The 18,122-nt window shown below is 44.6% G+C and overlaps 1 protein-coding gene across 2 annotated transcripts in view; it reads left to right on the plus strand.

The window, feature by feature from the left end:
- The window catches only part of CTNND2 (catenin delta 2), a 566,936-nt gene that overhangs the window by 265,029 nt on the left and 283,785 nt on the right, over positions 1 to 18,122 (plus strand). Inside the window, exon 6 of one of the 2 annotated variants that reach the window (XM_075728121.1) lies at positions 1,094 to 1,658. The exons of the other annotated variant lie outside the window; for it this stretch is intronic. Coding sequence (XP_075584236.1) covers positions 1,094 to 1,658 — 565 coding nt within the window. The remainder of the gene's footprint in view (positions 1 to 1,093; positions 1,659 to 18,122) is intronic. 2 annotated transcript variants of the gene reach the window in all.

Consider the following 18,122-nt stretch of genomic DNA (forward strand, 5'->3'; position numbering starts at 1 on the left):
CCTGCCTAACCAGGAAAAAAAAGAAAAAAATTAGTATCTGAAACAAGAGCGCGCCTTCCAACAGAGCGCTGAGCTCTCGCTCGCTGCGGGGTGCAGTTATTAGAGGATTTTAATGGTACCACATTCACAGATGATTTCTTGAGCCCAAGATCCCCGATAAAAAAAAGGGGGAAGCCGCCTGTGTGCAAGGGCGAGCCCCATCCTTCGCTGCTCCACAAGCGGCTCAGGCACAGAACTTTAATTTCTAACAGGCAGCATCTGCCCAGGGTTTTGGCTCTCCCCCCGCCCCCAGTTGCTGGGCTCAGGGGGAACTTGGCGCTGCCCCGCCCGCGGCTGGCGGGCCGGTCCCTCCCTCCCTCCATCCCGACGCAGATTCCCGCTGGATACGCCCGGCCCCTCCGTGCCTCCTCAGTCACCGGGAGAGGCGGCCGCCGGCCCTGCTGCTCCCCTCCGGGCGGGTTCGGGGGGCTGGGGGCGAGCCCCGCCGTTCCGCCGCCGGAGGGGCCGGTCGCGCCCTGTCGCGGGCTGTCGCGCCGCCGGCGGCAGCAGCGCAGCCCGGGGGCGGCGCCGACCCGGCGCGGTGCCTCTGCTCGCACGGAGCCCCGACGGCTTTTCCCTAAGGACGGCGGCCCGGCTGCAGCGCTGTCCGCGGCCCCAGCCGTTCGCTTCCGATGTGCGCGGAATGGACGTGCGGGGGCGGGGAGAGGCTGTGTCTGCCGGTGGGCTTGCTGCTGTGAACCCGGGCTGACCTGTGCCCGCTGGCAGGCTCGGTGCGCCAGCGCCCTTGGGTGCCACACGCCCCGGCGCAGGTTGCCCGACGGCCGGCGTCAGCCCCGCCGAGGAGCTCCCGCGCCGCTCGCTTCGCCCCCAAAACCCGGAGGGGCTCCAGCAGCCTCGGGGGGGGGGGGGGCGGCGGCCCTTAACGCCGAGGGCGCTGGGCGCCGGCCCGGCGTAAGGCCAGAGCGGGGGCTGCCTGAGGCCGCGGGGCCCCTCCGCTGGGCGAGCCCCTCGCCCCGCCCCTCGCAGGGCCCGGGGGGAGCCGCCCCCCCTCCCCCCCCCCCGCTGACGCCTCTGCCTTTCCTTCCCGCAGCAGGGCCCGGGGGGCCGCGGCGCCCAGCCGGGCGGCCCGGAGCCGCCGCCGCCGCCCGCCGCCCCGCAGCCGCGGGAGCCCTTCGCGCCCAGCCACGGCAGCGCCTTCCACCTGCCCGAGCCGCAGCACGCCGCCGCGCTCTACTACGCCAGCTCCACGCTGCCGGCGCAGCGGGTCAGCTCCCCGCTGCCCGCCCCGCCCGGCGGCTCCCCCACCAAGCTGCCGCGGGCCGGCTCCGCCGCCGAGGGCGCCGCCTACGCCGGCGCGCAGCGCCTCTCCTCCCCGAAGCAGTCCCCCAGCCGCCTGGCCAAGTCCTACAGCACCAGCTCGCCCATCAACATCGTCGTCTCCTCGGCGGGACTGTCGCCGTCCCCCATCCGAGTGACCTCCCCGCCCACCGTCCAGTCTAACATTTCCTCCTCTCCTATCCACCAGTTAAGCTCCACCATCGGCACTTACGCCACCCTGTCGCCTACCAAGCGGCTGGTTCACGCTGCCGATCAGTACAGCAAGCACTCCCAGGAGCTGTACGCCACCGCCACCCTGCAGAGACCCGGCTCCCTGGCAGGTAAATCGCGGCCGGCAGCGCCCCGGCTCCGCGCCCGCGGAGGGCGGGAGGGGGTGGGGGGAGGGGGGTGCGAGGGGGGGGGGGGCACGGCGCCGGCCCCCGCCGCTCCCGGGGCGGGGGTGACAGGGCTGCCGGCCGGCGAGGGGCCGGAGCGGGGCGGCTGTGAGAGAAACCCGCTCTGGGGGGGGGGACGGCGGGTTTGGTTCCGGCAGCGGGGTAGAGGCAGGGCTGCCTGCCCGCTTCTCCCAGAAAGTCCCGTACTTCTGCCGGCTCGTCCCGCCTCCCGCGGCCGGGGGGCGCCGGGGGGCACGGGGGGCGCCGGGGGGCGGGCAGCGGGGGGTGCTGAGCTCCCCGCCCGTCCCCCCGCCTCGGGTCGGGGCCGCGTTACCGTGGCGCATCCCTTCCCCGCCGCCACGGAAACTCGGCGAGCCTGTTGCAGGGAATCGCTCTTCCCCGGGTTTACAGGCGGTTCTGGGAGACCTGGCAAGTTGGGGTCCCTTGGCAGAATTCCCGGCGCCCGGGAACAGGCAGCGGCTGCTTGGCTCCCGGTGCCCTTTAGGGAACGGGCTGCCGCCGCTGATTTAATGTCCCCATAACGTGACCGCAGGCGTTGAACAGATCCTAGAGGTGAGGTACCGGCGCGCCGCTCTCTAAACCATCCCTCTGCTAACCGGAGCATCCTTCAGGGGTGGGTTTTTTGTCTTCTCAAAATTTCCAGTTTCATTGCTATAGTAACAGCTGCTATGCTCATATGTTCTCTTGCGCGACATAAATAGATTTGACGATAAATGGGATACATAAAGAGTTTTGGCTGTGTTTATCAGGCAGGTACACAAGTTTCTTACTGGAGTTAAAACCTCTTCTCATCCCCGCTTCTCCTCTCGCCCGTCTCCCCTCCCTCGCTCCAGCAGTTGTTGGCATCCCGTATAATCCCAGCGTGTCTAAACACACAGATTAAATTAACTGATAATAAAACATAGTATTAATGTATCCCCTTGTAAGAACTATCTGACGGGGCTTTTTTCCTCTTTAAAGGGTGGGGATTTGAAAACTTTTTTTATGTAACGCCATTTTTGAAGTTCAGATTGTGTAAAGAGATAGCATCACTTAAATGATGCCAAAAAAATCAAGATCTCGGGACGCTGGTATCGATCCTGTTGTCAGATATTCAGTCTCAAGTCGCAAAGTGGTTTATTTAGCAATTGTATAACTCCTCCCCGCTGTAGTCCAACACGCTGTTGGCCGCAGGTATTAAATACTGCCTTTGTAGAGTAAAGTGGAAATGTAGAATTGCCACAGACTTGTGTTTTAGGGAGTTTTGCAACTTCATCCTATAGCAAGAGTTGTTTGAGTCTAAACAGGCATGGAGGGAGCTGTCAGCTTCAAAGGAACAGAGGATAATCCAATTTAAAACTTGTATACCTGTGGGTATGAACTACCCGTATTTCCCTGATTTTTTTTTACCTTTGTTCTAGGATAGAAGTCTTTGCTTCGGGAAGTTTCTAACAGGCACAGTCCATACTTCTTTTTACGCACTTTTAGCTTTGGAATTTGTATTGTACTGGGGCTTTGGGTTTGTTGTTGTTTTTTTTTTTTTTTTTAAGAAGGCGTCTTTTATAGCATTGTAGCATTAAACCTGTGATGATAGCTTAGTCAAAACTTGTTCTGTCGGGCCTAGGGCCCATCATAATGATGCTAAGTGCTACCGTGTTACAGAAGCTGTTTGTCCTACCCAAGTTGCAACATGGATTTGGACTTTTGGGGCATTTTTGGCCAATAGTGGTTATACAAGCATTTCTAATGGGGTTTTCTACTTTGTTTTGAATAAAAGTTAAGAAGCTGGCATTAATTTTCTTGGATTGCTTTTAAATAAAAGCTTTTGATAAGATTTCTTCTGTATCTTTCGTAACATACGTACTTCCTTCCCTGCCTCTTTATAGGACCCGCTACAAGGAGTTGCTTGTCACTGATTTATGGCTCCGGTGAAAGAAGAGCTTATAGATACATGCATTTAGGAAATGGCTGGTGGATTTTTGTGTGGATTTTAGTATGGGAGGGGAATAGCGATTGGTCATTTGAACTAGCTATTAATCTTGTAAAAACTGGTAAAGCAACACTAACTTTTCCAAGTGCTGCGCCGATCGGAACAAACATAATGAGCTTTTGAGTTACTGTATCTCATAGGGATTTGCTTTTAAGATATGCAGAAAAATCTCAGTCTTATAACAAATGGAAGATGCTGCAACTTGAATAAGTATTAGGTGACAGACATGCAGAGATAGTATATAAAAAAAAAAATCAAAGTAGAATCCACAGTATATTAGTAAATACCATTTTTTTTCCCACAGTGATGACATGCCTTTCAAGTAGTCCTTGAAAGGAGCTCTATCACATGACCCATTCTTTTGCAAAAGTTTCCTATTGTGTGCTCCCACCCGTTATTTTCCATTACCATTCTGTAGCATGTTCCTCATGGCCTCCCCACCATCCTGGAGTTACACATTTGCTAGCCGTGTTAAGTGCCTGACTAATCTCCTAGACTTTCACTGGATTCACTGAAGTCAGTGGACTACACAGAGGCTTAAAATTAACATATGCTTTAGAGTTAGCCAGGATCAGATGTTACAGGTACTACTAAGGCAATCTTCTTTTTTTTTTTTTTCTGTGGGCGTTTTGGCTCAGGACAGGTTTGGTATTTGAGCTGTAAGTGTATTATGTTGTTGCAGGAGTTTTCCAGTCATCCCATTGAGAAGGAGAGCAAGTAACTGTATGTTGAAAAGCTAACGTTCAATAAATGAGATTTTTGCTTCTTGTTCACAACATCCAAAGATGGGTTGGGTTTTGGGTGTGGATTTTCTGGGAGGGGTTTTTTGGTTTTTTTTTTTCAAGAGAGGAGGAGGAGTGGCGAATAGTTGTCACATTGCACTGATTGATGGTTCGCCTGCTGTGATTAATGTGAAGTTGCATTGGTATGTATGTGTCATCACAGGGATGATGTTAGTCAAAGTAATCTTTTTTTTTATCTCCGGGAAGAAAAAATAATTATTTATAGCAATTACTGGGGATACAAATAATGCATTTGTTTTAATTTTTTTGCATGGTATTAGAAATTTGTACTGGAGCTCTCTAGTTCATGAATACTACTGGGTCTCAGTGTGCTAAACAAACTGAAAGGTATCAGTACCAGGGTTAGATGTTTAAAAGACACAACCTTCAGATGTGATCATTTTTTAAAAAAAATTGTAATTGAAAATGTACAATACAAACATAGATTGCCCAAAAGTGAATCTGTGTAAGACTTAATTGAAGAGATGTCATTATTTATATTAATTTCCTACAAACTCGATTATGAAACAACTTGAAATTATAAAAATGGCAATTCTTAGGCTGCATCCTGAATTTAAAATAAGACGTGCAACAGCATGCAATGACTCAGTTTTAACCGAGTAACCTTAGAAACGTCTTCAGAAACGGGTTTTAGTGTACTTACAGTTGAACCATTACCATTGCCAAGCGCATGCGTGTATGGGCATGTGTGTACTTCTCTATAGTGGCTCTTGTGAGCGTATGCTTGCCATGCTTATTCCTGGTCTAGCTGCTTCACTGCTGTGATCTGCAATTACAGTTTTGGAAGTAGTTTTCCGACCTGTGCCGCTCCGAAGCGTACTCGACTGTCTGTTCAAGCAGCAATCTGAATCCAGAAAGCACAGTTTGTAAATACCTTTTTGCAGCTTCCACACCTGGACTGAGCTGCAGAGTGCTGCTGGGAGCCAATCTCGCCAAAGCAGCCTGGTGTGCCTGGAAGGAGGAGTGTGTAGGACAGCAAGCAGCAGAAACATGGGAAACCCCTTTCGGGAAGGCAGGGCATCACACGGGTGCCCACTCTTCACGGTCCACTGAAGCATCTCCTGCTGTCCGGAATCGGATGGACGGTACTACGCGTGTAGTAGGTTTGCTTAGGAGCAAAGGGAGAGGAGGCCATGAAAGGGTGCTGTTGAAGTAGTTTGTGCCTGGCGTTGCGGAGCCACTCCTGCCTCTGCATCCAGGCTTGGGGAAGACTAGGGACACACAAGACAATGGCAGGTAATTGAATGCATTGCTTTATTACAAAAAGCTAAAAAGAAAATAAGTATGTTTGAAGACTGCATCATGCCCCATCAGCTGTACTAAAAGGTTAGGTTTAAGAAATGAGTGTTGGTGTGAATCACTTTGTTTAACGTTAGGTGGAAGGAATATTATGCAGCTGTCTTCATGTAGCGGTGACATGTTCTGCTGAAACAAGAGCTGCAGCATCCCTCAGGCAGCCCTGGTGCCGCTGCTGAAAACTTGAGTGCTCAGCCTTGTGTTTGCAAATAGAATCTTCTTTCAGGTCCCTGTAAAATCAAGAAGAAAAGCAATTTGTCCTTTCTGAGGTAGGACTGTTTGTATGCATGTGTGGTATTAATACTAAAATAGCACTGGTTTATAAAAGTGTGGCATGGGTTAATGTATAAAATATGTTTTCCACTCTTTCTTGAGCAGAGTTCTAAGTTTGTCAGGGTCTTAACTGGTTCCTTCTGCTCCTTCATCTGTCTTGTCTCGCTCTTCTCCCTCTTTGCTGGGGACATTCTTTTGCCCTTTCTCCTTCTGTATGCTTTCATTGCATATGACATGTTGAACCCTGGTTTCCTGTTGAGATTTATGGCAGGACTGCTATTTGATGGTGAGTGTTGACACGTTTTAGCCTTTTGGTGTGCGATCATACGGGCACAGAACAGATCAGCTTATGCAACTGTGTATGGGATAACTGATATACATTACCACTGGCATGGATTTAGAATTCCTTTCAGTTGCGTGAAAATATTGGATCATATATATATCACTGGTTCTATGCCATCTTTACAAAAAAATACCTGGTTAAGTGTTACAATTCTCCAGTAAATCATGCTGTACTATGTGCTAGAATGGCTGCATTACTGCTTGTGAGCATACATGCATCCACCCTCTTCTTTCATACCTCTACGTGAGGGAGAAGTAACTCTTAGCAGAGTTAGCACTAACATTGATTTGAATACTTTCTAACTTAAGATTAGCCTCTTTGAGGGATTTAAACTGTATGCAAGTAAAATGTTCTTTTTAGACTGCATCAAATGCTAATTCCCATGAACATTCACAAATGCAGACAAGACTTTACCACGTGCATCATCATTTAGCTTTTGGGCAGGGCATTATCGATAAGGAAGGTACAAGCAAAGTGTTAACCCACAGCCAAAGTGGATCTAAATCACCCCAGAATGAAAAGCTCTCTGTGCCTTAAAATCCCCACCTGCGACACAGAGCTGAGCTAATAAAACGTTCTAGGTGTGATGTGCAGTTGTACTTCTTTGGACAGGTAAGGAAGGAAAATCTTTGGACTTTTTGGGCTTTAAGATAAGCTGTGGGACTTGGACTATCGATATGATTGATTATTACAAAAAGGACACTCAGTTGTTTCCCTTAACTATTTTTCTTGTATTTTTACAGAATCCTGTGAGTATTTCTTTTATAGGGAGAACAAAATCGCTTCATTAATTTTAACCAAAATAGTTTTCTATAGATTTTTTTTTCTAAGTTTGGTTGGTTGGTTTTATTAGCTAGAAAATTCCTTTATCTGCTGTCAGGCCTTTACACATGAGAATGCTGTTAATGCCCTTTTGGTCTGGGACAGACAGCGCAGTCCTAGCATTTTTTTTTTTCTCCTTCTACTCTTGTTTGTTTTGAGACTCTCTCTTTCAGACATGAAAACAAAATAAAAGATTTTGAGGCATCCAGTAATATTTCAGATATTAATCAGAGACTTATACTTTGGTATCTTTCTGATACTAAATTATTTGTTTCCGCATTGTAACATGGAGGTTCGAAGTGCTGATGTTGGTCTTGGAGCTGGTGCATATACGCAGCTCGATGTTCACTTTGCTTCTCCTTGCTGCTAGTTCTACTTCTACCTATTCCTTCAGTGATAATTAATAACATAATTGTCACAACTGAAACATTTACAATAGTGCTCAATTCCAGTCTCGCTTACATGAAACTAATTTGCTCATCGGAGAGGGCTAATTGACAAGAGCCAAATGCGGAGGCCCTGTGTATGTGGATATATCTTGGAGCTAATGAACTTGAGCTTCGACTTCCTGTGTGAGCAGATGCTACAAATGTGTCTAAACCTGGGTTCTGTTCTTGTACTGACCATAAGCTTTCCCTTTGCTTCCTGTTCTTGATATGGAAAATGGTTTGATCCTCCTGGTGGTCTGTCAGAGGGGTGAGAAATCAAATAATACTGCAAAACAACAAGCTCTTAGGCAAAGAAAGCCAGTCTGCATAATTGCTGAAAATAGATTCAACTGGTATGAAGCTGCAAGTATTTTAACTGAATGACTGTGGGAAACTGGGTGGCAGTGGCCGTTTCTGGGCTTTTTAGGTGAATGTAACATCAAATATGCTTCTGGTCAGGACTGAAGCCCGTGCTGTTGCTTGTAACCACACCACCTGGCATGCAGTTTCTCACCTGTGGTCCTGAACTTTAGCAGTGTGCCTAAGAAGGCCAGGATTCAAATGGAAGCATGCAAGCCACTGGAATGATTTTCTTAAGCATCAGAGCAGAGTTTAAAATTTTAGTCTGTGCTTATACACCTGCTGAAAAAAAGCACAAGAAGGAGTTGAAGTTGGCAACAAGCTAGCAGAGCTAGAGTCAGTGTCCATAGCAGAAAGATGGTAAATCCGAGGAGCTGGAATTCTTCTGTCAGTTTTTCTTGGCTACGGAAATCCAATGAAATGTATGAAGAGCGGTGTTTTGGGAACCTAACTTTTTGGACCTTGTGTAGAGCAATGGAAATACATTAGCCAGTGTTGGCACTCCAGTTCACAGAGCTGTGTCTTGCTTATGCTGATTTGTGTTATTTTTAGTATGTGAGATTACAGGAAGAGGCTGGGGCCTCATGACCTATGATGTATCTGAACTTTTGGGTCTTGAGGGCATGCTAGTGAGGCTGAGTCTTGTCTGTGCCTGTTACCACCCCTTTTGCCCTCAGGTCTGAACGGTGCCCTCACGTATCTGTTGTCCTCTTCAGTTGCCCGGAGCGTGATTCTGGGTCCTCCAAACATCTTTGGCCTTGAACTCACTTGTTCAGAGCAGAAGGGAGTGCTGTTTTGTAGGATAGGGAGTATTAGGCAAGGGGAAGGTCCCCTTCAACTCACATTTCTGATACTCAGGCTTTTTTGGCATCAGTGAAAATATTTGCTTGTGCCATACTATCTAAATTGGGGAGACTCTGTTTGTCTCGTGTGTGCACGGGGCACAGGAAGCACACGTGGAAGCTCTAGCTTCCTCAGGGTCTGAAACCCCATTGCAAGGCTTTATCCAATAGCCTGGAAATGTTTGTCACAGAAGTCTCAATAAATAGCGACTGAAATTTTTATCGTGGTCTTCAGGTATTTAAGAGAAGTGAGTACATGCCCTTCATTTTTACTGTGGTGGAAAGCTTCATCCTTTCCTGTTGCTGTGGCACACAAACTGTTTGTAGTAGATGGAGTAGCTGAGATCTAGAAAAGTCAGTACACAGCTCATCAGGAACGTAAGCATTCTTTTGTTGGGATATCTAATAGCTTTTTGGTTGTTGTGTGCACACACCAGATTTAAACCGGTGCAGGTGCCTCTGATCAAAAGTACAGCAATTAACTGTGGCAGGAAGACGATTGCAAACTGGGGAGTTGAGGAAGGCTCCCTTTATTTAAGGCCAAAACTTGGATGGGGAGGTGCCCATGGCCGCGCAGGCTGAGATGCAGAGTGCTCACAGGTGAAATACATTAGCCGTCAGTGGTGGCTGCCAGAAACTACACTGGACCAAGTTTGCTCTGTGAGCAATCATAGGAGATAAATGAGGCAATTTTTCTATAATTGTAGGGTCAAACTTGAAAATCACCTCGGTATGGACCCAGAACAGACAGAATACTTTTTGGTTTTGTAGAAGTGGTATTATGGAGGGCAGAGAGATATTGTCTAATGATAATGAATTCATGGAACTGTATATTATCTTAAGTGGGTAGAAGCAAAAGTCAGAATTTAATATGCTGACATGAGAAGGACCAAGTGATGACTAATCTTACAATTATAAGGCATGGCATATGAAGCTGCCAGTTGGATGACATAGATTTTTAATAAGTACCTCACGTTGCAGCTTGTAGTGTGTAAGTGAAGAATAGAAAAGTGCCATATTAGTCTGAGTACAAGTGGTCTTAAATCTCAGGCAGCCCCACTTTTCTGAGGAAATTTTTGCATATGCTTTTCTATATTTATCTCTTCCATAGTGTATGTCTGTATCTTGCCTTGTGGCCCCTTACCCTCCCCCTCCAACCCGGTGTGAGCCATCCCTTTTGTCAGATAGCCAGCTGTGCTGCTCTCGGGCAGTAAAACCTCTTGATCAGAGGCCTAAAGCTCTCCCTGGTGTTAAAGGGTGTTGCCTAGGAGGAAAGCAAGGGTGGAGAAGGAGCTGTGGCCCTCCCATACTGGAGCAGACTTCCTGTGACTGGAGAGCAAAAGGACTCCTCTCCATGGGGTCCTTCCCCCACCCGCACCTTCCCTGAGTGTCCCAGTTCGGCGGGGATGCAGTCGTGTTTACGTTTGCTCACCAAAAGGTGCCATAAGCTCTTCAAAGGCTTTATATCAAAAGTCCTGGGAGCATGATCCCTGAAGGAGGGTGAGCTGGACTCTTTCAGATATTTGGTGGGGGGAAGAGAAGGTGGATGGAGGCCAGGCGACAGCCGTTTGTGTGTTTGGGGCTAATATGCCCTGAAGAAAGGGAGGACCGAGTAAAAGAAAAATTGCAGCCCAGCTAATCACAGTGCCTTGTTGGACATTACAACAAAGGCTGATAGAAAGTGTAATACAAGACATGAAGGTGGTAAATGGTTAATGGGATAATTTGCAACAGGAGTTCGCCAAAACCAGATTGTACTGGAATAACCTGCTTACTGACCTTTTGTTAGATTATATCTGATGTCTTTCTGTTTCCTATCAGGGCTCTGAGCATGCATTTTCTGTAGTGCCACTTGGGAAATGTTTAGTTAAGCTAGAGAAGATGGATGTTCTTGCAAGAGTGTAGTTGCAAGGACCTGGGCAGAGGAGCATTGTCACTTTGTCATTTTGAAAATCAAATTAATGGAAAGGAAGGACGCTACTAATAAAGTCCCACAAGGAGAACTCTTCTGGCCACTTGAAAAATACCACTTCATTTTATTATCTTGGCACAAAACCCTGAAATATGCCAAGGAAACTTTTTGAGAGTGGAATATTAGGAGGCATTTTCTGAAGAGAGGAACATAAATCCTGTGTAGAAAGCGTTTGCAGATCAGAGGGAAAGAATAGAATTTGAGCCGAGCTAATAACGCACCTAATAGCTAGTTACAAATTAGGGCTCTTTGGCTGAAAACAAGAGTAGGAAAAGACCTGGGTGACCTGCTTGACTACAGTACGCCTCAGCCGCCTATATTAGGAACATAACAGAATATTTTATGGCCTAATCATGTAACAGGCAAAATTGGAGTGTTATGTACGGTTAGGACTTCATCTGGGGAACTGTATACAACTGTGACCCTCTGTGGGCAAGAGAGACTCTTTCCAGCCCTCTTCCCTTCTGAACTGAGCTGCCTTGATGATCAAGAAATTAAGCAGCCTGTTGTACAGACACCTGAATTAGTGTGTTTCCTTCTTGTCTTAAGAGAGGAAAGGCTGCTAGCTTACGTAGCTGCTATTAGTAAATAGAGGTTATACATCAAGACTGCAGAATCCTGGTAAGAATAAGTTGATGAAAGATTTTCCAGCATTTTTTCAAAGACAAGATCAGTGAAGTCTCTGGAAGCTTTTAGGATAGCAGCATCTGACCAAGGAGAGAGTGAAGGCAAAAGGTATCATACGAGTGGCTTGTTTTCACCAGCAGGCTTTGCTTTCAGGGCTTTGACTAACCAGCCATGATGTGTTTGGCTGGAGGATCTTTGTGATCTAATGCTCTTCAGTTTTCCCTCGAAGAATTCAAAATGGTCACCCTGTTGAAGACAGAGTGACTCTTGAGCCATGATTGCACTTTGTCTGGTCTCTCACCAAGCTTCAAAGTTTTCCAGGCTTATTCATCAAAATTTTGCATTTCTTCCACTCTGAAGTTGGAGTTCTTGTCTAGCTCGTGCCATCCTTGTCTGTGTTGCACCTTGTGTTGCTTCTGGCAAGAATCTGGAGCTAATGCTGTACATAACTGAGCAGTCTTCTCCAAAGTGATCTAATTTGTGCCCTGCCCTACTTAAGATCCTATCTTGCGAGTCTGGGAATTCAAGAATTAACTGTCTGGGCTGAGGATTTCTTTTTCTCCAAAGTTTATCAAGATTGTGATGGACTGCATGTCACTGCTTTTCGCAGTCTGCAGTAGGTTTCAGACTGCTTTTGTAAAATCAGGCAAAAGCTGATGTAAATGTCTTCAGCCAGCAATATGATCGTGGAAGTGTTGGCTTCCCAGGTGAGACATCCGTTTGACATGCAAATGATGTCGACTTGCATTTATGTATAACCAGGAACTAATTGTGTGACAGTTCAGAATCCCTCAAGTGTTTGTCACCTTTGGACTAACACGCATCTCACGCGTCTAATTGTTAATTACTGTTAAAGCCCTTCTTGAAGCTGAACCCTTCCAGTGGTTTATGGCAAACTGCTGTGAACACATTTCTTATGTTTCTTATCTTAGGTCTGCTTTCCTTTTGCCGGTGACCTTCTGTCACCATTTGTTTCTTGCAGCATTTGTCATGGCCGTTGCTTTTCAGCATGGACTCTCTGCTCGAGTGACAGGATTCTTTCAGCTTACGGTCCTTTCCTTGCCATGCTTTGCAGGGATAATCTGAATTTGTGAGATTAATGGCACATTGCAAAGTCTGTTGTGCTGATTTTGTTTCTTTTCTTGTCTTGTTTTGTGTTTTTGCTTTAAGTTTCTGGAGAAAAAAATCTGTAGCCATCCATTTCCTTTTCTGCTTGCTGCTTATTGTGGACAGATTTACGTAAGGTATTTTTCTGAGTTCTTGGAAGTTGAATAATAAATGCTTACTATTGTGTGATTGCTATATTAGTAAGCATAATGAATTAAAAGAGAAAAGTTTATTTTATGGGATACCATGATTACTCCAGCATAACCTTTGCTTAAGTCCTTAAGCTCCTCATGATCATAGTATTAACAGTATTCCTTTTCTTTGTCTCTACATTCAGCTTTTCTTTTATTTCTTTTATTTAGAGCAAGCCTGTTAGAATTGCTTTAGATTATAATGATTTTAATAATAGGAGATTATTTTAAGTGTTTTAGTAGAGGTCTCGATGTGTACGTAATGGGAGCAACCTAAAACCAGCTAGAATAATGCTATGATAATCTATTGAACATAATTGGAAAAGCGGATAATTGCTGGTCTAAACTTTTTTACAGGCATAACTAAATTCTTTAGTTAGATTGTATTCAAATTGATTATGTATACATTTAATAAAAGCTCCCTGTTTTCACTCTTGTATTTTAAATGCAATGAGTCTCAAATGGATAATGAAAACTTGATGAGTAATATAGTGTGTTACAGAACATCCAAAGAGATCTTTCCTTTCTTGAATGTGGCATTGAAAGAAAGACAATAAACCCCATTTTTTTTCCCCTGGAATGTCACAGACTTATACCTGGGGTCTTGGCGAATTCTAGAAACTGGGGATTACAAGCAAATGCTCATTGAGGAGGAGAAAGCCACTGGGAGGAGAAAGTGTTTAATATTCTATCAAAGATGACATTACATAAAAGAACAAATGCTATCTGATGCTTTTCTCCATTCTCTCAGTGAAATGCAAGTTTGAGTACAAAGTGTTGCAGATAAAATCTCCAAAAGTTAATATTGTTCACATGTCTAATAATATGCAATCTCATTGTAAAAGGAATTACAAAAGATAAGTTGCAAATGCTCTTTTGTGAGCAAACCCCAGATGTGTTGTCTTGGATTTCAACTGCATGTATCAGAGACTGGAACATAGGCAAAAAAGGTATGCGCAATATTCATCATAAATTAATACTTTTAAAAAGATGCTATCTATTTGCATTTTCCCTGTTAGCAGGAAAACCACCTGTTGGAACTGTGAACTCCCAGGAGTGACAGTATGATTAGATCAAAAATTCAGGTTGCCCAGCAAAAGCCAGTTGAGGAATACTGTAGTTGGACAGACTCGACACTTCATTACCCAAGTGAGTTTTGTTTTCTGGTGTTACCCTTCCCACAGTGTTACACAGCAACTGTTTTTTCCCTTTGGGAACCACTGTTCCGGAAAGTACGTTCCTTAATGAATTTTCTGTGCCTATCTTGAGACTTCCACTTCTAGTTGGATTTAAGCACTAGATATTCTTTCTGTTCCATGCGCAGGGAGGAGTCGATGTAGAAAGGCTTTCCCCTTCCCCCTGTTCCAGAGCTGCTGTGAGAACTTGCTCCGTTTAAGGTTGATTGAGCTGATGCTCGTTTTGGGGGAAGGATTGTGAGTTGCTGGGTTTTTTAGGTGCTGTGCTTTTCCACGACGTTAAACGCAATCAGAAAGTTCACTTTTCACTGGCGGGCATCGGTGGAATAGTGCTTGATTCGTTTTGCTGGAGGCAGCAATGCTTTTTTAGCAAATCACTCGTGCTGCTGGAAGTGGTCCCTAGCCCTACAAAGATCTATGGGGTTTTGGATGTTCAGTCTATACTGCTGCTTAGCAGGCAGAAATTGGGTCCCAAGTCTGCCCTGGTACGGCCTCGTGCCTCGGGGAGGAAGGAAGACTCAGCTGTGGGGAATTAAAGTTGGACCGTTCTTCCTTTTGATCTGCAAGCCTTGTCAGAGAAGTGTTAACTGTAGGGTTTCGCAAAATGTCCTGTAGAGGATTTTTTCTGGATAACTCACTTATGGGGCATGTCTCAGCAAATACACTAGTATTTCTTCTGTACCTTTACTTGTTCAGTTGAATGTATTGCCACAGCACCTGCTTTAGCATAGAGCCCATGGTGCAACGCAAGCTTTTACAGTTCAAAATTTGAAATAATGAACTTCTGTCTTTTCTAAGGTAAAAATGTTTAGCAAAACTCCAAAGAAGATCTCTTCTGCTACGAAGGCTTGATATTATTTTCAGTTGTTGTGAAGCTGTGGTGAGCTATCCAAACAGCATATGCGCGGCTGCTTGGCGTTGTCGCTTAGCAACATCATCCTATCGCTGAGGCACTCAACCCTCAGTCCAAGTGGTGAGTGAGCAGGAAAGTTAGAAACAGTGATTTGTATCGCTGGTAGCAGTATCTGTTCCCATTCGTGCATAGGACTCCTTTCCCCGTTTTTTGTAAAATTGGCAGGGTTGAGGGGAAGGGAAGAGGCAGAGCTTAAGAGAAGGGGCAGAGGGGAAGCACCCAATGTGATCATTCAGTTAACAGTTTAAAAAAAATGAAAATTTTATCTATCATTTTCTGCCTTGCTGAAGGCAAGTTGTTGTTGCTCTGGTTGGTTTGGGGGAGTTTTTGGTTTTTTCGTTCGTTCTTCAGTGACAGTTCTCTAGGTCAGAAATGAAATGGGAATTATCTCCCTGAACTTGTCTGTCACATTTAATCTGCTGTTTCTTCTGGGCTATCTTTGCCTCTTATCGCTTTGCTCCCAGTCACACTTCTCTTCTTCCACTAACAATTTATTTTTGATCAAATGTTTTAAGCAGGTGAATGCTTTTCAACAGAATGAGGACAGGAGCAGGAATCTAGTTTTTCCTAGACTTGTAAATTACAATACTTTGCAGTAAAGTCACATTGCATGACAAAAAAGTAAACATAGACAACTTAAGAAAATATTTTTAGCTTTATTTCTCTTTTAAATATACTTAGGAGTGTAATTAATTTCAATATTTGGTTAAAAACTAGTTCAGATGGGATAAAAATTATCCACATACTTCTTATAAGACATAGTAAGCTTTATCAAATTATTTTTAAAGTTTATTTTGGGCCCTGTTTATTACTCTTAAAAAAGTGTAATCCTTTTTGTTTTGTCTTTTTTTGTTTTTCTTCCCCCCACCCTACCTTTCTTTATTTTTAGCACTGATGTGAAAAGTGCTAACCCTAGTTCAGAGGCCGGTTTTGTAGTGTCCCTTAAGCAGACAAAGCCAATCTGTTGTGAGGAGACTTTCCTAAGATCCTTAATCTGGTTAGCGGACAACTTATGTCTGAGAAATTCCACAGTGTGAGCCATACTGCTGAACGTGACAGTATCCTGACAGTGAAACTGCTAATAGGTTTGACAGTGCAGTGATAGTTTACAAGAAACACTCCAGGCTATGCATCATATTACACTTTAATCTTTTAAGTAGAAAACCTGAGGAAAAGGAGTGTAAGATACTGACAGGTGAGGCCAGTCTGTTCTTTCCATTCAAGGGGCTTGTATGCTGTGGCACTTGTTTTGCGGTGATCTACTATAGCGTGAACCAGGGATGCCAAAATAGCACATCCCTGTTTTTTCCGAACATCCAGAGTTTGACATAAGTTGAAAGGCATTATGTGTAATCAGTCAACTCAGTGATGGCATTATTTCTTTCTTTATTTGTACAGATAGTCCCAAGTCACGGACAGAATAGTGTAGTGAGAATGGAAAAAGAATATGAAGACAAAAATGAGTTTACTTCTGAACTTTCGTTAGTTAATCTCTAATTTCCATATTTGGGGAAAGAAACACTTCAGACCCAAATTGATACTTTGTGTGTGTGAGTGTAAAATCTAAACAGGTGAGGAACCTGTGTTTAAGAATAATCTGAACCCAATTAAATGGAATTCACTCCAGACTGTGTTTTGGTTCTGGTGAATGCAGATTGCTGGTATGCTAGGGGCACAAGCTGACAAACCCAAGGTGTGCTTTAGCTGGTACTGCCATATGGCCTGTCATGTCTTACTGGTTAATTTAACCATCTGTCATGTCTTAACAATTTCTATTCGCCTTCAGTACTTGGGTTAGATATGTTTGCCTCTCTTTGGTACCATACTTTTCACCACACAGTGCTGGTATATTCCCATAATCTGTGTTTTATTAGTTTTATTTCATAGTAACATTTGTTGTAGATCATACTGTCCTTTTCCAATGTTATGAGTAGAAGATGCATGCATTCAGACAAGCATTTTGGAGATGTTTCTGCATAAATTTCTGGTAAAAAAGGTCAATATCAAAACTCTAGCTATGAGTGTTTGACTTTTTCTCCTTCCCCCATTCACTTCTAATTCTGCACTTGGGTTCACATCAACTTCTTTACCACATAAAGTAAACCACATTAGTGTCTGTAAAATAGGTTTCATTACATAGGAGTTCAGAGTAAAAATCCTACTATTCATGCCCTCTTTCTCACATGTTGCTTTTTCAGAATTAGTGAAGCTATGACCTGATGTACTGTTTGTGTGTGTGTGTGTGTATATATGTGGTTGGTTTGTTTGTTTGGGTTGGTTGGTTTTGTTTTTTTTTTAATAAGGACAGTAGCATTTTGGTGCAAGCATCTAAGAGAAACTCATGTGAAAAAGGGTTTTCAGCCCTGATGTCCCATTTAAATGAAAAAGTTCTTTTGGTCCTCTGAAAAGCATGCAACATACCAAAGCTACAAAATTGCTGTGATTCTCTTTTAGTTTCTGTGCCTGCAGTCTCTTATCTCACTGATGGGCTTACTACAATTTTACCATGGTGTGGGGTTAGCTTTTGTTTGTTTTTTTTAAACTTGTAATCTAAGAAAAACTCAGTGCAAATTACGTGAGCAATGTTGTAATTATATTTGAAATTAAAAATCTGTACAGCCAGTTGTGGATGGTCAGGCCTCTTTGTTAGAAAATCAAATCCCCTGAGTCCAATGTGTCCTAGTGTGTTCAGAGTCTGGGTCTGATATTTAGTCTCAAGTAGCCAGAGGTACACTGTGTGTTGAAATGTGTGGGGTTGCAACCAAGTTAAGTTAAACAGTGTAAACACATGACTGATAAGTGGTGATATAATGGTCACTGAGCTTCATATCTCATAATATCACTCAGCTCATATCTCATTAATGATGTTCCTGTAGCATAGACGTAAGGAAACTGCTTAACAGGACTCTTGCTGAATATATTTTGTGATGGAGGATTTCTAAATGAGGGCTGAATGGTTTATCTGGTCAAATCTGCATGTTTTTCTTCATGTTGAGATGGTCACTTGCATATTTCACGTTTCCAATGAGCTCTTATATCCTGGAGAGAAGGGCAGTACCGTATGCTCTTGCTATTAGAGATGTTTAGAGAGCATCATGAATTTCTAGGGCTCCTTCTTAGGGCTGCAGCAAGCCAGGATGACTGGTTGTAAAGGTTTTCACAAGGGGCACAAATAAAAACTGTTCAGGCTTTATTAAAGTGTATGCAAATGCCTGTGTATCCATTCATTTGAACAGTTTTAATGTCT

This window comes from Pelecanus crispus, chromosome 2 (genome assembly GCF_030463565.1).
Source record: "Pelecanus crispus isolate bPelCri1 chromosome 2, bPelCri1.pri, whole genome shotgun sequence".
Classification (NCBI taxonomy): Eukaryota; Metazoa; Chordata; class Aves; order Pelecaniformes; family Pelecanidae; genus Pelecanus; species Pelecanus crispus.